General features: G+C 35.7%; 1 protein-coding gene across 2 annotated transcripts in view; it reads right to left on the reverse strand.

Annotated features, from left to right (window-relative positions):
* Window positions 1-26,601, reverse strand: part of RAD54B (RAD54 homolog B) — a 99,832-nt gene that overhangs the window by 12,681 nt on the left and 60,550 nt on the right. For both annotated transcript variants that reach the window (XM_025393996.1, XM_025393998.1), the window contains 7 exons: window positions 23,108-23,389; window positions 19,724-19,886; window positions 15,559-15,784; window positions 14,733-14,940; window positions 8,799-8,938; window positions 6,658-6,948; window positions 2,057-2,229 (listed from right to left, as the gene is read on the reverse strand). In XM_025393996.1, coding sequence (XP_025249781.1) covers window positions 2,057-2,229; window positions 6,658-6,948; window positions 8,799-8,938; window positions 14,733-14,940; window positions 15,559-15,784; window positions 19,724-19,886; window positions 23,108-23,389 — 1,483 coding nt within the window. The remainder of the gene's footprint in view (window positions 1-2,056; window positions 2,230-6,657; window positions 6,949-8,798; window positions 8,939-14,732; window positions 14,941-15,558; window positions 15,785-19,723; window positions 19,887-23,107; window positions 23,390-26,601) is intronic.

A 26,601-nucleotide genomic window follows, 5' to 3' on the forward strand; every position in this document is an offset into this window, starting at 1 on the left:
AAATACAAAAATTAGCAGGGAGTGATAGCACATTCCTGTAATCCCAGCTATTTGGGAAGCTGAGGTGGGAGGATCACTTGGGCCTGGGAGGTCAAGGCTGTAGTGGGCCGAGATCGCACCACTGCACTCCAGCCTGTGCCCCAGTGTGAGACCCTGTCTCAAGATAAAGAGAAAATACCACCCCAACTTCAATCCCCGAATATTATTTTTATTTTTCTTGATCATTATATTTTTCTTCATTCCTTTCTTCCTTCTTGCCACAAGAGGGAACTTTCCCCTATGACATCTTCAAAGATACATTCTCACACCTATATTCAAACTGTATCTCTTCTCATTTCCTCTAAAACTCTTTTCACTCATTATCCTTTGTCCAATAACAACCAACTATCCCACCCACCCTTCAGAGAAGAGAAAAAAAAATCCAGTTAAAAAAATAATAATAAGATAATAATAAGATATAAATAGAAGCTGAAGTGAAAGTTTGCACTCTTAAACTGGGTCACAATCTGCATATATACATCTCACATGTCCTTTTGCACATATCAAATATTATCTAATAAAACATGTGAGAAGAGCTCCATTAGAGGTAGGTACAGCATGCTATGAGAGTACACAGGAGGGGAATCTAAATCTGAGACAGGAGAAAGCATGTGAGCTGAGTCTTGTTGTTGTTGTTGTTGTTATTGTTTTGTAGAAAAGGGGTCTCACTCTGTTACCCAGGCTGGCCTCCAATGCCTGGCCTTGAGCAATCCTCCCACGTTAGCCTCCCAAAGTGCTGGGATTATAGGTATAAGCAATTGCACTTCGTCTTTTGAGCTGAGTCTTAAGAAGGAGAAAAAGTTGGCCAGAAGAATGAGAAGCAGAGGTAAGCCAGACACAGAAACCTGCAACATGTAAGAGCAGAGCAGAAGTGGGCAAACTCACAGGTTCTGCAGGGGGTTTGGTATGACTGGACCACATGGTATGTGTGAAGGAGTGATGAGAGATGAGGCTGGAAAAGGAGGCATTAACCATATCATGAAGAGTCTTGCCTAATGTGCTAAAGAATTTAGAAATTTCTGGAAGACAAGTGGGAGCCTTCAAATGATCTTTTAAGAAAAGGAGTGACATGTTTATATTTATATTTTAGAAATATAATTCAGGGCAATGTTGAGTATGTCAGGGGGCTGAGAGTAAGAGGAAGTAGCTTATAAGAGACTATCATAACCCAAATCAGTAATTTTAAGAATCAAAACAAAAATCTTGGTACCAGAAAAATGAGGATGGATTCTTTAAATTAAAAAATAAAATCAATAGAATTTAGTGACTGACATTGTGGGATAAATGAAGAAGAAAAGTGAGTTTATAATAATTTCCAGGGTTTTTGCTTGCATTATGGTACCAAGGAATAATGGGACAAGATCAGGCTTGCAATAATGATGGTTTTGTCACATGGTTTTGGACATGGGAAGTGTGAAGTACTATAGGACGTCAAGATAGATTTAGATGTCCATTCAACACTTAAAAATAAAGATGTAGAAATTAGAAGAGAGGACTGAAGTGATATAAATTTCCTTCAATATTATATGCATTTGGTATACAAGAAGATATAAAATATATAGTCATTCTTAAAAAAAATACATACACACACATACACACACACACACAGGACCACATGGTATGGTCGTGTGTATGTGTGTGTGCAATAGTTGAAAGTACAGGGAGTAGAGCACTCAGTAAATATGTTAAGAGTGAGAAAGTTAAAGAGAAAATCCTAAGGTGTATCAATATTTAAGAAACAGTAAAAGAAGAAAGGATTCTGAAGAAAATTGAGAAACAAGCATTATATATCGGAAAATATCACTAGGTTTTTAAACTACATATGTTTAGTTTTTCTTAAAACTTATAGACACATTGTTAATTACAAGTTTACGAAATACTAGAAGCTAACCATATTCCCAAAGAAGAAAACAACTTATTTTTTATGTTTTCTTATTCTAAAAGGGAAGTACGAAGTAAAGACACAGTGCAAACTAAAACTCTATGAGCACTTATAAGTTTGTTAAATTGATCTTACTTTTCAGTAGGTCGAAGTTCGTGGATAACTGCTAAGAGCTTGGACAGCACCTGTAGTTTTCCTGACTCCTTTTCAGTAAACAGGAGAGGGTTATAGTCAGCAGGAAACACACTTAGCAAGCCTTTGTATAGACTCTTTTCTTCATTTTTATCACAAGTTGAGCATTCTTTTTCCTATTCAAAATGATGATTGTTAATGCTGGCTCATGTTTGTTTTTTTAATTAGGAGGGGAAAATGCTAAAATTATAGAGGGAAAAAGGTGAAGATGAACAGCTATCTGCAAAGTCCAAGAAACTATTAGGAAATCTTTATAGGTCATGATTTGATCATTTTTGAAAAAAGTAACATGCATTCTACTGAGTTAGTTACAGAGCAGTTCTAACGCAGTCTCATGATGCCTGCTACCTTCACCCTGCAAGTGTAGTATTAATATTTCCCACATGTAACTACAGGAAGTAGGAGCAGACGAAGAAAGGAGAGGGAAATAAAGGGCAAATGGTGATACAAAATCCATTCTCTCCAAACGCTAACATTTTGCATCTTTGAGAAATCTTTTTCTCTTTTCCTCTTTTCCTCTCTCTCCTTCCCTCCTTATTAGTATTCTCTCCTGAATCGTGGGCTTCATACAACACCTTTATATCCAAAAACAAGCATGATTGTTTACTTAACCTTACCAGTTTCTTCTGTAAGAAGGAAGAAGTTCACCAATAAATTAACAGAGAAATTTATTCTTACTTATAACAATACTTTTTGTTTATTTCACCAGTAGTTGTAGAATAAATTTATTCCAAGGTGATTATCAGCACCTCTGAAATTCCCCCTTCAAAACTGCCTAGCTGATATGTGATCATATAACTAGAGATCAGAGATATTAATGATTAAATCACTTTTTCGGTTAAATTCCTAGGATTGGCAGGTCTCTTAACTCTCTCCCATATTTACCAGATTTATCACTGTTTCTGAAACTTTGTTCAACCTATACCCCTTGTCTGGAATACTTTTCATTTTGCTGCTCAATTATCCCAATCCTATAAATTGCTGCTCAATTATCCCAATCCTATAAATCCTAAATAAAGACCCAGTGCAAATTCTACCTGATTATTCATAGCCTTTGTTTGCACTGAGTTTTAACCTTTAAGGTTACACAGTACACTTCAGCTTTGACCTTATCTAATTGAGCAATGATATGCAGTTGACCCTTGAACACATGGGTTTGAACTACGCAAGTCTACTTACATGCAGATTTTCTCCCATCTCTGCTACCACCCCTGAGACAGCAAGGCCAATCCCTCTTCTGCCTCCTCTCCTCTTAGCCTACTCAATGTGAAGAGCTTTGTGAGGATCTACTTCCACTCATTGAATAATATATTGTCTCTTCTTCATGATTTTCTTAATAACATTTTCTTTTTATAGCTTACTTTAGTATAAAAATACAGTATATAATATACAAAATATGTGTGAACTGACTTTATGTTACTGGTAAGGCTTCTGGTCAACAGTAGGCTATTCGTAGTTCAGTTTTGGGGGAGTCAAAAGTCATACAAGTTATAAAGGGATTTTCAACAGTGCACACAGGGGTCAGCACCCCTAATCCCAGGGTTGTTCAAGATCAAATGACTTTTTTATACTTCACAAATGTTTTCCTGTGTGTTGCACCCCCTCTTTAGTAATACTAGAAACACCTTAAGGGCAGTGAATCCTATGTGAAATGTATAAAAATGCTGGGCACAGAGTACTAATTTTGATTTGGCTTACTGTCAAAATACAGCAATATTTAGGTGTAGTCATTTGATTAAAAATACTAGGAACTTTAAAATATTTCTATCACTGGGACATATGAGGAGAAAGAAGTAGTTGCTGGTTGCTTTAGGTTAGCTCTGCCTACAACTTGGAAAGATCATCAAAGGACCACAGGCCCAGGGTCTAGTACACAGTTTTTCATCTTCAGAAACTTGAATATGCTTAAACTGTAGGGAAATTATTCATATTAACCAAATTAAGAGACTGAATAAGTCAGAAAGAAAATTTATTGACCTATGAGACCTGCCTATTTAGACCAATTAGTCTATGCACATGCATTCTGTCCTATGAAAGAATGTCCCCAGGGAAAGTCAAATCGCTAACAGAAGGTGCCTGGTGAATATTAAATTAGAGTACAGGAAGATGGGTGATCTTTTTTTTTTTAAAGAGACAGGGCCTCACAGTGTTGCCCAGACTGGTCTCGAACTCTTGGCCTCAAGTGCATCCTTCCGCCTCAGCCTCTCAAAGTGCTGGGATTATAGGCGTGAGCCACTGCCCTGGCCAAGATGGGCGATCTTAATGCACAAGTTCTTAACAAAGAACACGTATTAGAATGACTTGAGAAGGCTTTTTTTTAAATGCTCATGCCTGGGTCCTACTCTCAAACAAAACTGAATTAATCCATATGTGTTGAGGCCTGGACTAGTGTAATTGTAAGAGCTTCCCAGGATTATTATAATATGTACCACTAACTAATAATTGACTAATAGATAATATCTTTATACTGTGACAGCCTGATGCAGCATCTCCATCATAGAGATTTACCAGTTCAACTTCTCATATCAAGCTAATCAGGACACTGCCTCTTCTGATTCCATGTAACCCAATACACTTCGGTTATGAGTTATGATATTGTTACTGGTTACGTTCCACTCACATTTCCTAAAGAAAGACCTAACATCTTAATTGAACTAGGGAAACAATCTAGTTTCAATAGAAACACTTACAAGCCATTGCTTAAAGGTTACTTATACATGTAGAAGGCTCATTTCTGCCCTTTTATATCAATCCTTATTTGCTATGAAGTCAGAGAAAAGGCTTTTCTGAATAAATGTCAGACTATAAATTATGTACCCTATTTGAAGTATCCTATGCCTATTATCAGTGACTGCATGGCAACAATGGAGAAACACTCAGAGCCCCCTGCTGCTTTCTTCAAGAATGTACAAACATATTCTAAATTAACTGGTATATTCTGAGCCATTATAAGGTCTTCCTTTTAATGAAGAAATTTTTGGCTATTTTTACTGGGCTTCATGCCCAAAGCATTTAATTTTTATCACTGTATATAGAATTAGTTTTTTTTAAAGTGGTGGCTGGGCGCAGTGGCTCACACCTGTAATCCCAGCACTTTAGGAGGCTGAGGTGGGAGGATCACTTGAGCTCAGGAGTTCAAGACCAGCCTGGGCAATATAGTGAGACCCCATCTCTATTTCTTTTAATAACTTCTTTTTAAAAAATAAATTAAAAAGCCCGGGTGCAGTGGCTCACGCCTGTAATCCCAGCACTTTGGGAGGCCGAGGTAGGCGGATCACCTGAGGTCAGGAGTTCGAGACCAGCCTGGCCAACATGGTGAAACCCCATCTCTACCAAAAATACAAAAATTAGCCAGGCGTGGTGGCAGGCGCCGGTAATCCCAGCTGCTTGGGAGGTTGAGGCAGGAGAATCGCTTGAATGCGGGAGGTGGAGGTTGCAGTGAGCCGAGATCGTGCCATTGCACTCTAGCCTGGGGGACAAGAACAAGACTTCATCTCGATAAATAAATAAATAAATAGCATCAAGTTTCTCTAGAATAAGATTATATATATCTATCTCTGAGCCCCTATTTCTCCACCAAAAAAATGGGGATGGTAATAATATTACTTATTCCATAGAGTTTTGTAAATAATAAATAAAATAACACTAATAAAGTACTTAGTGATTGGTACAGGCTGACCATCCTTTATCCAAAATATGTGGGAACAGAAGTGGTTCAGATTTCAGATTTTTTCAGATCTTGGAATATTTGCATATATATATATATATTGGGCATGGGACACAAGTCTAAACATGAAATTCATTTATATTTCATATATACCTTATACACATACTCTGAAGGTAATTTTATACAGTATTTTTAATAACTTTGTACATGAAACAAAGTCTGTGCACACTTAACATCAGAAAGCAAAGATATCAGGTATGGAATTGCCCACCTGTGATGTCATGTTGGCACTCAAAAAGTTTTGAATTTTGGAGCACTTTGAGTTTCTAATTTCCAGATTAGGAATGCTCAACCTGTGTATAATGAGTGCTTAATAACTGTTAACTAATATTATTAATACCAAAATGTGATTTTTCCATGGTTTGAGCTTAAGATGATTTTTATTTTCTTTGTGATTTTCTGAATTTTCTAAATTTTATGCAACAATCATGTATCACTTTCAAAATAAGGGAAAAAAATTATTTTTAATGGCAAATTTTGCATTTGTTAGCACCAAACAAACAAAACTGACAGACTATATTAACATAAAATAGGAAGGAAGACCATGGCCAAGCATTAGATAAGGTACCAAAGGGGATTGGCCACAAACTGTAGAAGGTGGTACCTCAAACCCTACTTCAGCTCTACGAATGTGGACATGCTCTGAAGAACAAGTGAAAGGCTGGATAAGCCTACAGCAGAACCATGCTAGATAGCCTGCAGAGCTTTTTGAAAAACCACAAATGCAACCTCAGAAATTAGCCCTATCTGCCCTCTTAGATTCATATACTATAGAACCCTCATATCCCTGACTTAGTTTCAGACACTATGCACTTACCTTTATAGAGTTGAACAAAAGGCAGGGGTGATTGCACAGTTTTTTAAGAGCTCCTATACATATTAGATGGGGACTATTTTCCAACAACCCTTGAAGACAGAACCTGACAACCTGAGAATTTAACAGCTTTCGATAAAGCTCAATCTGTAGTGCTCCTGGTCGGCAAAAGATAACATTCTCTATTTTAGGTGGGAGATATTTATTTATAATTTCTTGGGTTCTTCTAAGGATAAAGAGTCCAGTGAGGCAAGCAAGTTCAGTTGCTCTTCTTTCTCCTAACTCCTTTTCTTCCTGTGGAAAAATAGCAGACTTAAATGAAAGTGTTATAGACAAAAATACACTTAAAATGAACATTAAAGATTTCATAATGATAAACCATTTACTAATTGCTTCCCAACAAATTTTAAAAGAAGAAATAAAATATGAGTATCGGGACAGAAAAACCAACCATGATCTATTTATATGTTTAGCATAACCATTTAATTAAGTGAAGTCACAGTCTCCTAAATAACATAAAATAATGATATATAATTGGTAGAATCTTAGATTCAATGAAATATAGTCCGCATACAACATGTAAACCATAATTTAACCATTGTCCTACCTTTAAAAATGTTTGTTTCCCATTTGTGTTTCCCTTAGTTTGCTTCTTTTTTTTTTTTTTTTTTTTTTTTTTTGAGACAGAGTCCCACTCTATCACCCAGGCTGGAGTGCAGTGGCACAATCTCGGCTCACAGCAACCTCCACCTCCCGGGTTCAAGGGAACCTCCTGCCTCAGCCTCCTCAGTAGCTGGGATTACAGTGCACACCACCACATCTGGCTAATTTTTATATTTTTAGTAAAGACAGGGTTTCATCATGTTGGCCAGGCTGATCTTGAACTCCTGACATCAAGTGATCCACCTGCCTTGGCCTCTCAAAGTGCTAGGACTATAGGCATGAGCCACTGTGCCCAGCCAGTTTCTAATATTTTATGCTTACAGTTAAGTTTTTATTTCTTTTTTTTTTTTTTTTGAAACAGAGTCTCACTCTGTCACCCAGGGCTGGGGTGCAGTGATGTGATCTCAGTTCACTACAATCTCCACCTCCCAGACTCAAGCAATCCGCCCATCTCAGCCTCCCCAGTAGCTGGGACCACAGGTACATGCCACCACATCTGGCTTTTTTTTTTTTTCCGGTAGACATAAGGTCACCCTATACCTTATAGCTAAGTTTTTAGTTTTTGGTTTTTTTGTTTATTTGTTTTTTGAGATGGAGTTTCACTTTGTCGCCAGGCTAGAGTACAGTGGCATGATCTCAGCTCATTGCAACCTCTGCCGCCCAGGTTCAAGTGATTCTCCTGAGTAGCTGGGACTACAGGCGTGTGCCACCATGCCCAGCTAATTTTTGTATTTTCAGTAGAGACAGGGTTTTCACCATGTTGGCCAGGATGGTCTCGATCTCTTGACCTCACGATCCACCTCAGCCTCCCAAAGTGCTGGGTTTACAGGAATGAGCCAACACACCCGGCCAGCTAAGTTTTTAAATAAACCTACCATTATTTCTTTATAATAAATTCCTAAAAGGAGTATTGTCAGGCCACAAGATATACACAATTTTAATGCTTTTTATATACATTGCCAAACTTTCCCCATGTTGTGCTAATGTACATTCCAACCAACTATTTACATTCCAAATAGGAGACTCTTGTCTACAATTGCTACTACTAGTAAATCCAAGTTGGGGAGGTGGTATACCCCTGCAGTTCCAGCTACTCGGGAGGCAGAGGCAAAAGGATCACTTGAACTCCAGGAGTTCAAGGCCAGCCTGGGCAACACAGAGTGACACATCTCTAAATAAACAAACACACACCAATAGAAAATTACAAAATCACTTTGGTTATTTTGTTCTACTTTTTTCAAAACTAGTAAGGATGAACATTTTTATATGTTTATTGTCATAATTCTTTGTGAAGTTCCTATTCATGAATTTTAGACAAGTGATGTCATATTCTAAAATAAGGAATGCAGGAAATGAAGGATTGTGGAGAAAAAGAAAGAGTTCACACTACTGATTTTTCTAAATCAAAATAATATGAAGTTATGGATAATTTCCTCAGACATATGGCTTTTTTAAAACTTATTTATTAGAGTAAATTATACCTCAGAAGCAGAAGGTTCTCTCGATAAAATGATGGGTTCTTCATATATTTTCCTATAAGATGACAAAGAACCTAATATTCCTGGATTTACAAAATCAATTAATGCAAAAAATTCTTGCAGATCATTCTGAACTGGAGTACCTAAAGAGAGACAAAAATGAGGAATAGGTCAAGTTTGTGTTTTACAATCACAATCTCAGGTTTATAACAAAACCACAATGGAATTTTGGAGAAATTTATTCCCTAAAAGGAATAAATACAAGCAAATGGCCTAAAGCTAAGAAAGAGCAGTCAAAGCAAGTTAAAAAAATATTAATCACCACATAAATTTTTAACTCTAGTTTTAGTTGCATACTAAATTCTTACATAATAGTATAGCATAATGATTGAGTGCAGGCTCAGTGGAGTCTGATTTAGGTTCAAATCCTAACTGCACCATTTACTCCCTGAGTGACCCTGAGAAAGTTATTTACACCAATTTATTATCTGTAAAATGCAGATAATAATAGTCTTTCTAGGGTTGTGAGGATCAAAGTAGTCAATCCATATAATATACTTTGAATGGTGCCTAGAGCACAATAAATGTTCTATAACTTTAGTAATTGTTACTGTTATTATAGCTATGTGACTTTGGACAAACTGCCTAAGTCCTTTAAACTCAGGGGTTTTTTTCATTTATAAAAGTATGAAGATAATAAATTCCCAGAATAATTATAATGAAAAGTAGAGACAATGGATACGAAGTACCCAGCAAAATGCCTGACACTCAGGAGACACTCATTGAATGGCACCTATTATTACTACCTTTCAAAGTTATCAGATCAAATTAAGATCTCCACTGCCCAAAGGGTTAATACAGACTATAATGGATTAATATACCCTCTATATATTACATATAGTATGCAATAGCTTTTGGCTAATTTTCAAAGAAACATTAGCATGCTTCAATAATTATAATAGTGCCAAAAGAACATATAAATCAGCACAAACAATGTAATTTCAGCTGGCTTTCAAATAACAGATTAGAAAATGTTGTCCAAAAATATAAATAATGTGAAAAGTAAATAAAAATGCATTTATTTCACTAAGATGGATGACATAAATTTTTTAATGTCAAGGAATTTAATAATCACTTCCCTAAAGCTTAATGGGTCCCCTACCCCCAGGTTGGACCAGCAATTGCTAATTTTTTAAAATTTAACACATCTAGTCAGTTTTAAATTTTTAGACACATCATTGAAAGAGTTGGGAAAAATACATTTATGTGGGTATATATTCAGTTAAGCCTCTAAAAGAATATGCATGATGATGATAAACAAAGATTGGGGAGTATAGGAAAGAAGAGAAAGAACGGTATAAGGATCACTGTGGTTGGCTTTCAGATATTCATCAAACCCCAAATGATTAAGTCAATCATAGTAATTCTGTCCCCTCCTTTGCAAATGACTGACATACACAAGGGTTCTTGTCTCATACTGGGTTCACTGGAAGCAGAGCCTAAGACAGTGATTTGTTTGCACGTGATTTACAGAGGGAGAGCTCTCAGGAGAAAGGGAATAATGGAATCAGAAAATGGTAGGGGAAGAAACTAAGCAAGAATGGCCTCAGCTATAATTTAGCTTCAGCTAAATTACAGGGAGCTCTAGAGCATAAACTGCACCATAACGTTGGTCCTGAAATTACTCTAAGGCAAGGGAGCTGCCATTTGCTGCTTACCCCTAAATCAGTCAATCATTGATAGCAAACTATAGAGAATACAGCTCTCATTCAATCAAAGATAATTCTCCAGAAAGGGAAGGGGCTCCTCTCATTTGTTTAATCAATAGTACCAGCAGCTAAAGAATGGATACAACAGCCCAGAAAAGGAGAGCTAGAAAGGGCACCAAGAGATTCCATCAGTAGCATGTGACCCGTCCTGGCCAATGAGACATGAGAAGTCATCACAGAGGGGCTTTTAAACATAGAGAAACACTCTTAAACATAGAGAAACAAGAAGAGCCAGTCCTGTTCTCCTTTGGATATCATCACATCTAGCTGTGATGTCTGGAACGGCTGCAGTCACTTGCTACCAGCCTGAGAATGAAGCCAACACCAAATATGGCAGAGCAGAAGATATAAAGAACCAGAATCCTTGATGACAATGTTGGGTTGCTGTAGCCTGCCCTACCTTTAGACTTCCAGTTATACGGGGGAATAAGCACATCTGATTCAGATCATCTGTTACCAGCATCTGAAATCATCCCAACTGATATATGAGGGGAAGAGGCAAAAGCAAAACTAGACAAAAGAAGAAAAGCAGAACACAAGAAGGGAACAGGAAAAAGGATTTAGGGCAGAAAAGAAGAAGAGAAAAGAATAAGGAAGGGGGCAAAAAAGATGAGAAGGGAAATATGGCTACAAGACAGAACCAATAGTATAGTATAGCATCATTATAAGAGTCTGTCACATTGCTTTCTAGTGATAATTTAGATCCCCATTTGCTATTTCAGTGCTCTAATTCTAGACTAGGTAAAACCTGTAGAAGAAAAATAGAAAAAACTAAAGATTTTTCAAGTCAAGTTGGTGTACTTACTAAGACTATGTTCAAGAGTATGGAAAATAAACTTCTGAGAAAATGAAAGGATTCTTTATCTTCCCTACCTCTACCCTATCCCTACCAAAAAAAAAAAAAAAGCTTTTTCTCTGTTTTTTGGTTGTTGTTTTTTTTTAAAAAAAAAGAAAGAAATCTACCACCCAACCCAACACTGTCAATAACCTACGCCTATATCCTCCTGTAACCTCCACAGAAAGTTCTGAGAGCTTTTTATACACATTTATATTTTTCTTTTAATCCTATAAGCCCACTTATACAAATCTATACAGAAAGAGTATATGCTTGTAGATATTCATCACCACATTATTTATAACAGTAAAGAATTAAAAACAACCTAATGTTAAACTGTAAGAATAGTTCTCAAGATTATGCATTATAGAAAAATGTTTACATGAAAGATATTTTGATGTACACGTGTATGTGCAAAAAGATGTGTTTTGTATGTACGTATAACGAATTTTATAATTTGCATGTATGCTCTCTGTGTGTATGTACGAATAATAAAATATGTCAGGTGTTAACAATTAAGGAGGTGAGGTTGGAGGATGATTTCTGTTCTCCAGTTTCTAAACATTCGATAGCAGTATGTGTGTTTTTAAATTTTCAGTCTGTAAAAAGAATTTTGCTTCAAATCTCAGATTTATCTTTTCTATGATATAATGAAAGGGCATCTAAGATCTTATAATAATCATTCAGCTCCTATTGTGGGCTGAACTGTGTCTCCCTAAAATTCCTATGTTGAAGTTCTAACCCCCAATGTGACGGTTTTTGGAGACAGGACCTTTAAGAAGGTAATTAAGGTTAAATGAGGTCATAAGAGTGGGGCCTTAATCCAATATGACTGGTGTCCTTATAAGAAGAGAGGGAGATACTCCACGAATACATTTGCACAAAGGATAGAGTACATGAGGACACAGGAGGAAGGAAGCTGTCTGCAAGCCAAGTATGGAGACCTCAATAGAAACAGCCAACATCTTGATATTGGACTTCCAGTCTCCAGAACTGCGAGAAAATAAATGTCTGTTGTTTAGTCTGTGGTCTTTTGCTATGGCAGTGCTAGAAGACTAATGCCCCTCTATCAATCAAACTGAATCCTAACCATTTTCCAGTAAACATTAACTCCAAAGCACTGGGCTAGATAATACAAGGAAACAAAATCAAAATCATTTTCATTTGATTCTTAGTTATTGAGTACCTATCAATTATATGTCACTGTACATAACTCCTATACAAACATGTACTTTCATAATAAGGAACAAATCATCTTGGGGTAAAATATCCTGCACATAAAAGCAAAGACTTCATTCAGGCAATTCTAAGAAGATAGAAACCAACTATGAGTATTTCTAAATTTAAAAAGTTAGTTAGGGCTAGTTTTTACCTAAATTCATAGCTCAGGGGGTAAGAGTGATGTGGACAGCAAAACAGAAACAAGCTAAGATTGACAAAGGATACAGAGGACAATACTAATGTCTCAAATGAAACTATCTCACTGGTCGCTTTCGAGACATTCTTGTTGAATGAAATCCTAGATCAATTTTCTACTGCAGATTAAATTTAATTTGGAATGTTAGTTAAATTAGTATTTGCTTATCAGTGAGAATATCAATAAAATTATATATTTTTGCTATAGAAAATTATCCGATTTTCAAGTGAGGAAGGGAACTACTTTTATTTCTTCAGTACTTTTCAGTAAATTTTATTTCTCACTCTTCTTTTTTCTTTCTTTTTCTCCTCCCTTCTAGTGTTAACCATTTTTACTTTATATCTGCAACTATTATTTAAATAAGTAATATTGACCCCCATCTTAAGCAGTAAGAAGAAACAGTCTTTTTCTCTTCTAACTCAGTGTTACTAAATTCAGCTAACTCATATTTTTTTTTTTCCATTACTTTTCTGGCTCCAAGGATCTCAAGATCGAAGGCCAGTAAAGAAATCTGAACTGCACATTGGAAATCAAGTATAAAGAATCCACTCAGCTTCTCAAACAGCCAAAGATACGAAAATCATTCAGATTATTATGGTTCCTATTTCCCTGACTCATTTTTTCCCTTAAAAATGGCATTTTGTAAATATTCAACACCAGTTTTCCTATTCTTTGGTTTCTACTTCACTATTATTGACAAACATTTGTTGAGCATCTAGTAAATCCTGGGGGTATAACTATGAGATTTGACCCTAGTCCTTTTGTCTTTATCATCATGATTAAACTCAAAAAAAAAAAAAAAGGTCATTTAGCATTTCCCAAAATCATTTTTTTAAAGTATAGATCATTTTAAAAATCACTTTTGATAATGGTTAATACAATCCTCCTATACAAATTGGAAGTCAAATGAAGAGGAATTTCTTAAAGGTGGATAATCTTCCCCACCCCAACACAGTAAGAACAGAAGAGGAGGAGTTTTCTCCTCTCTGTTGTTCTGGGACATATTTCCACCTATCTGTGTAGGAAAGAGGTACAAGTTGTTGGTCACATTCCTTCTCTCTCCTCATTTAACTTCAGAGGAGAGCTGTGACATGCATAAACAACACATGAAGGAAAAAATGATGATGACACGCTAAGAATAATTATATCCTGACCATTCCTTCCAAAAGGGTTGAAGATGGTAGGGAAAATGAAGCCCCAAGTAGAAAATAGGGGAATTTTAAATATTAGTAATGACTACAATTCTCTTCTTTCTTCTGCTGACACAATGGCAAATTGGAAGGGCCATACAAAACCAAGATGAGACATGGGAGAAAAGCTACATTGCGCTAGTCTAGGCCTTAAATAACAAGGTAGAAGAGGATTCTTGTATTTACCATCCATCCCACCTTTCCAGACAGTTGGGTCCAGAAGCTTTGGCCAACAATAAACCATGCATATGTAGCACATACATATAAAAATAACTGATATTTATATTAAACACTCACCACCTGTCAGTTGGTTTCCCAAGAACTTTACATGGATTAACTCCTCTGACCCTCACGAGAACTTAAGTTAGATGGTATTATCATCCCTATTTTAGAGATTTTAAAAAACTGAGACACTATATAATTTGCTCCAAGTTGTTACAGCTATGTCAGACTCGGGAACCAAGCACAAGCAATCCAGTCTGATCTCCGAAATTCCTTATCATGATATCATTGTGTTTATTGCTAAAAAACCCCCAAGTCTAGGCTACAAAAAAATTACACGTGGATTTGAAGATTCAGAATCCTCCTAAGAGTCAATTAACACAGGTTTATTAGTATAAATTCCATCCAATACCACCAGTTATTTGAATGTTAAGCATCATAGTACAAGTCTGTATGTTCACTAGGCAAAAATTCCAAAATATCTTCCCCAAACTGAATACTGACCAGTTAGAATTATTCTTTTCTCACAAGAAAGGCTAATGAGGGCTGCAGTTGTCTTAATGGCACTGTTCTTCAAACGATGCCCCTCATCACAGATTAGAAGATCAAATTTTATATTCTTAATTTGATCCAGGGAACGAAGTAACATTTCATAACTGATAATAAGAACAGAATAAAATATAGACTTGATGAATTCTTCAACTTTGTGGTCCTGAGGAAAAAAGATAGTATTTTAAAAATCAGGAAGAGAAATGATATGAAATCAAATTTAAGCAGCCTATTCCTGACAGTCACTTATTAAGAATTGGAATATGTTAACTCTTTCTGTCTTAGTCAACTGAGGCTGCTATAAACAAAATACCATAGATTGGGTGGCTTAAACAACAGACACTTATTTCTCACAGTTTTGGTGGAAAGTCTAAGATCAGGGTGCTAGCATGGTTGGGTTCTGGTGAGAGCCCTCTTCCTGGCTTGCAGAAGAATGCTTTCTTACTGTATCCTCACGTGGTAGAGAAAGGAAGTTCTGGTGTCTCTTGCTTTTGTTACAGAGGCACTAATCTCATCACATGGCTCTACCCTCACCACCTCATCTAAACCTAATTACCTCCCAAGCCCACCTCCTAATACTGTTATACTGAAAGTTAGAGTTTCAACATATGAATCTGGGGGACACAAACATTCAGTTCTTAACAACTCAAAACCAAAATGTAAGCTAAGACTCCATTTTTGTGCAAAAGGGTTAGGGAGTTAACAAGTTAAAACTGAATTACTGATTTGAAAAACTAGATTTTTTTTTTAATGACTAAGGCTAAATTTTCAAATTTCTTACCTGATCAACAGTAAATATCTTGATCCTTTCACTTCCTAGCCACTTTTGAAATTCTTTCTTCCAATTATTCACCAAGCTTCCAGGTGTGACAATTAGTGTCTTCTTTATTACTGGCTTGCCTCCATAGGGTCCCTGACACTGCAGGGTCCAGATGAGCGAAATACATTGCAATGTTTTCCCTAAACCCATTTCATCAGCAAGAATAGCTCCACATCTGCCATTCATTCTGTTAGAAATAATTTTACTTCCTTTAATCACAATAGAAAAATATTTTATGCCCTTAAAATCATCAAGAACCAGAAACTGGTATTTTTTAATGACACTGAAGACTCTTTTAGTACTTTATTAGCTGATTTACAACACATCTTTTGCATCTTTGATAATTATATCCATTACATATTGTCAACTAAATTACCAAAACATAAATCTGAAATTAGAGAGTTGAATCTAAATCATCTGCTACTATTACATGTACATATTTAGAGGCTAGAAATGAATTCCAATTTTATATCTGCATATGGATAATTTAACTATAACTGTGTTTCTCATCGCTAAGAGTTGAGTGATTTTTATTGGTTTCAGATATCAAAACAGTTTAAAATATATTGTTGTATTATATTTAATCAGCAAGACCTACTGAGCTGTATTTTATGATTCTGTCAGTAAATGAAGTCCTCAACAAAAATAGCTCCCTGCATCATAAAAAAATTAAACACTAAACACTTGATATAATACACATAATTTAGTAAAAGTTGTTATCCTACAGACCTACTATGCTATATAATTTAAAATTAAATGTTATTAGGGATATTATTAGTAAGATCATGTATTTTTATGCCACTTTATATTCCTAAAGACCTTAGCAGTGTATGTTTTATATTTTTAAAGTTAAGAAAGTCCAAGGCAATTAAGGATATTACAAAAATGCATAAATATACAGTTGACCACTGAACAAGAAGAGTTTGAACTGTGAAAGTCCACTTATATATGGGTTTTTTTCAATAAATGTTATAAGTGAGTGTGCCTACCTCTCTTGCCTCCCTTCTATCTCCTCCACCTCTTCCGCCACCTCTGCCACTCCTGAGACAACCAAACCAACCCTTCCTCTTCCTCCTCTTCCTCAGTCTACTCAACATGATAAGGATGAAGACCTTTATGATGATCCATTTCCTATTAATGAATAGTAAATACATTTTCTCTTCCTTATGGTTTTCATCATGCATTCTTTTTACTGGCTTACTTTATTGTAAAAATACAGTATATAATACATATAGTATATGAAATTATGTGTAAATTGAGTGTTTATGTTATCAGTAAGGCTTCCAGTCAACAGTAGTTTATTAGTTAAGTTTCTCCCAAAGTTATATGCAGATTTTTGACTACACAGTGGGTCAGCACCCCTAATTCCTGAGTTGTTCAAGAGTCAGCTGTAGTTTGTTAGCTAATTGTATTTCTTCTTAGTAGAAATTAAGAACCAATATGTAATTTTGTATTTGTGTTCCATTTCAAGGTATAGAGAAAAATATTACCAACATAAATTACAGCTACTATTTAGGTAGCTATTTTAGATCAATAATTTGGCAACAAAGGACCAAATGTCAGCCAAATGAGATACAGTGAATAGCAAAGACAAAATACAGATTCATCTTTTCATGGTAAAGAGAACGGAGCAAACAGGAAGCCTTTATGGAGAAGATGTATCTTGAGCAAAATTGTAAAGGGTAAATAATTGCTACACTAATGAGGCAGTTGAATATAGTTGGAGCTTGAACTGAAAAATATGAAGCTACCATGGTAGGTAGAAGAAAAAAGATGAGTATACTTATCCTTGAGAGTTTAGACTGTATCTTATAGATCAGCATCTCCCAAACACTAGGATTTCATGACTACTATCATCATTTGTTGCCATATCTGTGATACTATATGTTATTATTTTTCTTCAAATCAACTCATTTTTAACTTAAATTTGAAAAGAAAACTCATTCTAAGCATAATTTATCTGTGAAACCAAAAGTTTAATAGGCTATTTTTCTTTTTTTTTTTTTTTTTCCTCGAGACAGAGTCTTGTTCTGTTACCCAGGCTAGAGTGCAGTGGCGTGATCTTGGCTCACTGCAACCTCCACCCCCTGGATTCAAGTGATTCTCCTGCCTCAGCATCCTGAGTAGCTGGGATATAGGTGTCTGCCACCACGCCCAGCTAATTTTTGTATTTTTAGTAGAGAAGGGATTTCACCATGTTGGCCAGGCTAGTCTTGAACTCCTGACCTCAAGTGATCCACCTGCCTTGGCCTCTGAAAGTGCTGGGATTACAGATGTGAGTCACCATGCCCAGCCTATTTTTCTAATAATTAACTAAATATGCTACTATTCAAATTTTTTTAAAAGGCTTGTCCACTTGCCACCCCAAAATAGTCCCATATACTGCCAGTGGAGTAGGGATCACAGTTTGGGAAACCCTGTTCTAACTTCTGAGAGTCTCTGAATGATTTTAAATAAGGGAATGCCATGTTCAGAACTGTTTTTCAGAGAGAACTCAAGATGGTGGCTTTAAGTAGAATACATCTGAGAAGCATCAGAAGCAAATATATAAGTTAGAAGCCATTGCAATAGTCTAGATAAAATATGATATTTTTATGACATCAGTTACTAGAGATGCTGCAGTGGAAGACAGAAAAGATTAGGAAACAATATTTAGTAGGTTAAAATAATTAAAAGTTCAGGTTTGACTAGATTCAGAATGTGAGAGAAAAGAAATCAAAGATGATTCTGAGACCAATTGGGATAAGACCTTCGAAAGAAAAAGCAGATTTGGGAGAAAATGTGAGTCTAGTTAATAGTTTCTAGAAGACAATATTCCCTTAACTTGTCATCAGGCAAAGAGTTCTTAGAGTTGGGGAGAATTTCATTTCCAACTGCCTTTAAATGACAAATTTTAAAATCAAGGGGCTTGGCATTTAAAAACAAGGCAAAGCAAAACCAAAACAAACAAAAAAGACTGGAAGAAATGTTAGCAGGGGCCTTTGATTCTTTTTTTCTCCTGTTTTTTTGTGTCCTCTAGAATATCTTTAAAAGATGATACTACTATTCTTTAATCAGAAAATGCAAAAAGGAAGAAGAAACTTTCTTCTATTTTCAGGTGTAGAGATAGAAGAAAATCTTTTTCCAAAATTATCATAATCAAGCCAGGTGCAGTGGCTCATGCCTGTAATCCCAGCACTTTGGGAGGCTGAGGTGGGTGGATCACTTGAGATCAGGAGTTCAAGACCAGCCTGGCCAACATGGTGAAACCCCATCTCTACTAAAAATAAAAACATTAGCCAGGCATGGTGAAGCACACCTGTAATCCTAGCTACTCAGGAGGCTGAGATGCAAGAATCACTTGAACTTGAGAGATGGAGGTTGCAGTGAGCCAAGATTATGCCACTGCACTCCAGTCTGGGCAATACGGCAAGACTCCATCTCAAAAAAAAAAAAAAAAAAAAAAATTCTCAGAACCAGAATTAAAAGCCTCTTTCACTTGTTCTCATGACCCTTTACCATAACAGTAGTGAGCTTTTATTATACCACATTAAGTCCAATTGCATTTATCTGTTTACTCAAATACTTTAAAAGTCGCTTAAGGCCGGGCGCGGTGGCTCAAGCCTGTAATCCCAGCACTTTGGGAGGCCGAGATGGGCGGATCACGAGGTCAGGAGATCGAGACCATCCTGGCTAACACGGTGAAACCCCGTCTCTACTAAAAAATACAAAAAACTAGCCGGGTGAGGTGGCGGGCGCCTGTAGTCCCAGCTACTAGGGAGGCTGAGGCAGGAGAATGGCGTAAACCCGGGAGGCAGAGCTTGCAGTGAGCTGAGATCCGGCCACTGCACTCCAGCCTGGGCGACAGAGCGAGACTCCGTCTCAAAAAAAAAAAAAAAGGTCGCTTAAAAGTAAGGACCGTGGTCCTGATTCCTGTATGCCCACCTCCTAGCAGTATGTTTGGCACATGGCATCTATCAAGAACTACTTTTGAAATAAATGCACACATTAAGCACTATTCCTACCAATTGAAATTCATAGTATACCCTCAGGACTCGTTTTATCAGGATCTTCTTAGAAAACCATTATTGTGTTACAGGTTAAATCAAAATTAAGATTAGATTAAACAAATGATTTATTTTCCTACCTCATTCCCATTACACATTCATAAAGGAATATGATTCCTTCTTTCTGATGTGGTCGAAGATGATATACAAGGTAAGGATCAATCACTACATCCACAAGAGGGAAACAGTTCTTATTGAATACCCACTGGTGATTCTTATCTGGTCGTGGCATAACAAGGGAATCTTAAAAAATGGTAAAAGTACAAGTATTGTAATTTCACTTTTTCAGCAACCAACATTATCTTGTTTTCATTACCCTAAGATAGAACTGTTTGCCACCATTTGTGGCCTAAAAAAAGTCCAAAATTTAGTCACGGTAATGTTACCCAAGGTCACAAAATTTAAAAAGAAAATCTCATGCCTTACTGATACACAATTTCATGCAAAGAATTATGAAGAGCCTTCCAAACTTCACATACCCAAAAGTGCTTCAAAAGCACTGAAATTCACTATTGTCTAGTAAGGAATTCAGTAAGCCATAACATTCAAATAGTTCAGTATTCAGAGCAAAGAGAACTATTTCCAGCTGAAAGCACAGGCTGGAATTTTGCCAAGATGCATTTGCCAATGTTCACAGCTTCTCATTCTGAAAAGGCTCCCCAAATTTAACATACAGGGTTTCTATCTTTTCAGTCCTAAACACACTAACAATGATCATTACTCCTATTAATTGGAACTGACAAAAAATGATAAATTTTCCATTGACTTAGCCACCATTATTGGCTTGAAGTTAATTACTACATTCATGAATATCAAGTTCATAAATCTTTTTTTGTTTGTTTGTTTGAGACAGAGTCTCACTCTGTTGCCCAGGGTGGAGTGCAGTGGTGTGATCTCAGCTCACTGCAACCTCTACCTCCCAGTTTCAAGCAATTCTCGTGCCTCAGCCTCCCGAGTAGCTGGGATTACAGGTTCGTGCCACCAAACCCAGCTAATTTTTGTGTTTTTAATAGAGGCAGGGTTTCACCATGTTAGCCAGGCTGGTCACGAACTCCTAACCTCAAGTGATCTTCCCACTTCAACCTCCCAAAGTGCTGGGATTAAAGACATGAGCCACTGCACCCAGCCTCATGAACCTCTTTAAAGCAGCACGAAGTCATCATAGAATAACAATGTAATTCTTCAAAACTGTGCTACAAAATTTAAAAGATTTACTAAAATACCACCCAAAAAGGCAAAATCAAATATAACTAGAAGGCAGGTCTCAACTGATAAATCTGAAATTAGATAATAAACCCACCAAAATTATTTTGGGGATATATTGCATGCCTACATCATGGTTATAAAAATTGAATTAGATAAAAAAAGAAAGAAGAATGAGGAGAAGAGGAGATAAAAAGAAATAGATTCCAGTCGACTATGTAAATATTCATCAGTGTGGAACTATGTTGTCACAGGAATAAGAGCTTGGTCATGTTTACCATCAACAAATACCTAGAGAATAAGTTTTCTGTGGATTTTCCTAGGGTTCTGAGTAACTGAAAGGAACTTTCATCTTTAAGGTCAATTACTGTTAGGTAGGGGACTAGGAAGTAAAAATGGGAAATTTAGTCCTTGGCTTTCCTCTGTATCACTGTAGCAAAGAGTATACTCCTTGTGGATTTCCAATCAAGAAATGGCCCCATTAGTTTTCTATCTTTTACAAAGGACAACAAGGAAAAAGAGAAGATAGAGGTGAAAAATCACATACTGCCCAAGCAAAAAGGACTATAGGATTATAAATTACCTAATAAAAGGCCCATCTTCAAGAAAGAGAACCCTAAACAGTCAAAATAATAGAACACTAGTTCAAATTTTAAGATGCTTCTTTATCTTCACAACGATAAAGATGATCATTTAACATTAACAACACGTCTCAGGCATTAAAGTCTACAACCTAATTCTATCCTTTGCATAAAATAAATACATGAGAATAATTAACCATTTACTATTTACCCGAAGTGCTTTTATACACACACACACAAAAATATAATTCATTTACATCACATACAACACATAAATGCCACAATAAATTTACATTTACATATATATAATGTATACATTTACATCACATACACACAACACAGAAATGCCACAATAAAATATTTCATTCACTCACTCAACAAGTATTTCCTGGAAAGAGTATATACTAGACACTCTAAAACTCTACAGTGGTTATTAGGACCCACGTTTTACACATGAGTAGGCAAAACATTAGGAAGGTCAGTGACTACCCCCAAGAGGTCAAAGAACCAGTTAGTTCAGTGGCAAAACCATGATTCTAACCCAGATCTTTGAATAAGCACAGTATTCTTTTCAGTTCCCCACAGCCCTGTATTGTGTAATAGTAAAAGTACAAAGAGAAAGGAGAATAAAGAGGAGAGGGATTGTTAAAAGAGCTAGTGGGACAGACAAAATATTTGGACAAAAAGAGAAAATTCAGCTGCATCAGCTTCCACTCCCTATATTTCAACTAAGTCTTTGGGATAAGCTAATATAGAACTAGGAATTTTTAATTATGGGGTTTTGTTCCAACAATGCCGTTGATTATCTGTATTTAGGTAAGTTGGTTCATCTTCCTAGGCCTCAGTTTCCTCCAATGCAAAGTGAAAAGACTAATCGAAATGATCTCAAAGGCCTCTTCGAAATTTATGTTTCCATAATACTTGCAATGGGGAAAAATAATCATTACTTTATATACTTGCTGTTGTTAGGAAAGAAGTCACCTCTATCTCTCAACTTTCACATCTAGTACACTACACTTTCGGTCAGATTACTTGTCCTTCCCCTCACCAAATAAGAAGCTCTGTGATGACAGTTTTATCTTTAGGCCCAACCCATAAAAGGCAATCAAGAAATACCTGCTGAGTGAACAGTCAAATAAAAGAACAATCAGATACAAGCTAGGTTTCTTTTTTTTTTAAATGCGATTTTTAAAATTGGATTCAGCAGTGTGAAAATTAACTGATTGAATGGAACTTTCACCAGCAAAATTTGGACTTTGCATGAAATCTTACCATTCAGTATTTTTATACACTAATGCTTGTGATCAAGGCATACAGTCCTCAAACTAGAAGTATAATCGTAGTCCAGATTCATACATTTACTAATTTCTCTCCTTACTAAAAAGTCAGATTTTATTCAAAATTATACACATGTATGTGTAATACATATACATGTATGTATATACACAGGTACAGTATTTTTATTGCCATATTCTTGGGATTATTCATTTACATATGAAATAATTCCCAAACTATATTGTTATTTGACTTCAACATTATCCCTTATGTCAGATTACATATCTCAAGAATAATGTATACTTTCACCTAAAACTTTTAAAACAAAATTTAAACTTCAAATTCACACACAAAAAACATTTTGACAGTAAAAACAGAAAATTCAAATTATTTTTAAAATCTTACTTGGCGTATATGGGTCATGGCGTGGTTTGCAATTTTGGAAATCATTCTGTCTATTTTCCTTTGAACTTGGTTTACAAACACTTTTGAAAGGGTTAGAGAAACATTTCCTGGCAGCCTGAGAAGAACGCGAGATAGCAGTACTTCCTCCTCCAAGCTGAAAACACCTGCCACTGCTGAAGTCATCTGGAGAGATCACACCCATGACTTCTATTTCTTTTCCACAAATCATCAGTGTTTGGCCCTCTTCAATCTTTTCAAGCTCTTTGAATTTATAACCAATGCCTTTAAGTTAAGAAAGAAAAAAATTAATTGACACTCTAAGATGATACCATGGTCACCTTCCCATAACTGTACAGAAAAACTGCACTTTGAATGTAAATAGTCTTGTATAATGCATTAGCCAAAATGGAAGCATAATTTAACATTTTGGTTAAAAAAAAAAAAAACACTAAAAATCAAAAGAAATAATACAGCTATAAAATTCGCCATGCTTTAGAGAAAGCAAGAATATTTTTACTATTGAAAATATAGATTATTGTACTCTATAGTTTTGCCATGTCTTGTCTGGAAAAATTAAGCCAAGAAAATAGTTTGATAGGCTATACGTATCCTCCTTTCTTGTACAGAAACACCATGGGTGTTTTTCTCTATTTTCACCTCTATTTTCACTCAGAAATAGCTAGAAATGTGAAGGAGAACTAGCAATGAAAGCATCTGTTACCACAACTAGTACTGACTGTTCCACATGAGATAGCAAAGTTAAAATACAGTTGTGGCAAGAGGTCATAGATATTCCATGCTCTAATTCTTTAATAAAACATGGAATATTTTGTAATATTAAGCTTGTTTGAATTATTAATTTGATGAACATTTATTTAGTGTTGCTATGTAAAGGTGCTGATGAAATATAAGTATGAATAAGTCAGTCATAGGCTGCTTAAAATGAGTTCATTAACCACATAGATGGAATTTTAGACTTCCATGCTGGTCTATTAAATGCATTAAACTATTAAATGTGTAGTTACTGTGCCATCACCAAGCACAGGAGCTGTGTATACCAGAAAGTTTTAAGTCTCTAAAAACAATAATAAAAGACTGTCGCAATTTAGAAAATACGACGACCCTTTTCAAGTAGTTGAAAATTACTAAATTTTCTCTACTGAAACTGGCCTAAAATTTATAATCTGTGCCAATCTGTATTTAATATACAGTCTTAAATTATTTATGGTGGAATACTTTTTAATTTTAATGCTCTGATATAGGAAGAAATTACTTAGCTCAATGTCAAAGACCCATCACTCCATCCCAATTCAGTATTGGTCTTCACTTATCCAAATTAATGAAGATTATAGTCTTATCTTCACATAAAATCCAATTACTGTTAATCTCAGTTTTACATGGAAATGGAAGACAAGAATAACCTTTTAACTTTGAGGTACCTTTAAAGTAGCTCTAATTCCAAGATCTCTCATTTCATTTAGATCCATAGATGATCTTGATCCAAAGATGACTCTTTCAAACATCTCAGTCGCTAGAAGATTTTCCTTTACTCTTAAACTTTGCTTCTCATACTGGTTTTTTTTGTTTGTTTGTTTTTAGGTATTATGCAACGATGGCCAACTGAGCCTGATGCATTATCACAAACTATTAGCAATTTTAGCATTCCAGCTTTCAGTTTTCTTAAACCTCTATCTTTAAATTAACAAATTTACATATTGTATATCCCAGTTATTTAAAAGAAAAACTGCTTATAGACAGTAACTTGCAAAATTAACTTCAGGTTCATACATTTATTAATGTTATAATTAAGCAACCAAGTCCTATGTTTGGATATTTTCATTTTGAAAACCCTAAAATATACCTATCTTCAGTCCCTCTCCCTACCATACAGGTCAAATAAATCAGAGTCTCAAGGAAAGGTCAGAGTCTAGGCATCGGCATTTCTTTTCCTTTTTCTTTTTCTTTTTTTTTTTTTTTTTTTTTAAGAGACAGGGTCTCTCCAGCCCAGGCCGGAGTGCAGTGGCATGATCAAGGCTCACTGCAGCCTTGATCTCCTGGGTTCAAGCAATCTTCCTACCTCAGTCTCCCAAGTAGTTAGAATTACAGATGCATGCCACCACACCTGGTTAATTTATTTTTTTGTATAGACAAGGTCTTGCTAAGTTGCCCAGGTTGGTCTCGAACTTTTAGCCTCAAGCAATCCTTCCCCCTCAGCCTCCCAAAGTGCTGAGATTACAGGCGTGAGCCACTACACCCTTAAAAGCAACTCAGGTGATTCTACTGGCATGGTCAGGGTAAAAACCCACTGTTTTAAGCCTAATTTTCATTTTTTGTTACTTGCAACTGAAAGATCATTTTATTATAAACTACACATATACAAAACCATGCATACTATACCTTAGGGGTAAAAGATATTCCAAAGTAATTGTGATAATTTTTTGTCTCTCATTGACTTCAGAATTTCACTAAAGAGCAATACCAATGCATGAATAAATTCTCCAAAAATCTAGCCCCAATATACCTTAACCAACATAGAATGTGTACTGTTTTTCTTTTTACTTCCTCTAATCACTATACATAGTTGTTCCATACTTTCATAATAAATAAAACATTCTATTGTAGATAATTTAGTTTGTTTCAACTCTTAACACTGTCACAGCCTTTCATACACTACATTCCTGAAACACTGAACTAGTTTGAATTCCCTCCTGCTTTTGTGCCTTTATATGTGCTATTCTCTCTTGCACATGGCCCTTACCTATAACCTCCAAAACTATTCATCCTTCAAATAGTACCTTAAACGGTAACTCCTATCAAGCTTACCCCTAGTCTCCTGGGCAGATTAAATGGTTCTTTTATGCTCCCACTGCATTTAGTAAAAATTATCATTGAAACAACTGTATTATTGCTTCCTAATCATCAATTACTTTGCTTTGTTCCCACTAAATTATAAATTATAATCATCTTTGGTATTCCTAGCATACTGCCTGGCACATAACAGTTATTAAAAAGTATATATTTTTAAGTAAATAAACATGTAGAACAGATTTTATAGTTACAGGTCACACTCAAAATTGAACTGAGACAATGCAAAGACACTGTAGTTGGTGTTAGCCATTCTTAATTTGTAGCCTAACTTGTATTACTACAAATTATGCTGGCAACACTTTGTAACAGAAACAATGGCAACCTCCAATTTCCATATGTTAATCTAGGTCAGGCTTAACCATTATCTCCTTGCTCTGTTTTTCAAAACATTATTGAGTAGTGCTGAAATTACATATCATTCAACTCAATATCAACATATTTTTCAATTTTAACCACTTAGCATTCTTCAAAAAAAAAAAAAAAAGAGGGAGAGAGAGAAAGTATACCAAGTCAAATTTAGTGTTCAAGCTCAGAAAAGTACCAAAATAACTGCATATAGCTGGCTGGCCATTTTTGGAGAAAATGAAACCATAGGATAGGATACGCTTCACTGAGCTAGCATAAGC

This window comes from Theropithecus gelada, chromosome 8 (assembly GCF_003255815.1).
Source record: "Theropithecus gelada isolate Dixy chromosome 8, Tgel_1.0, whole genome shotgun sequence".
Classification (NCBI taxonomy): Eukaryota; Metazoa; Chordata; class Mammalia; order Primates; family Cercopithecidae; genus Theropithecus; species Theropithecus gelada.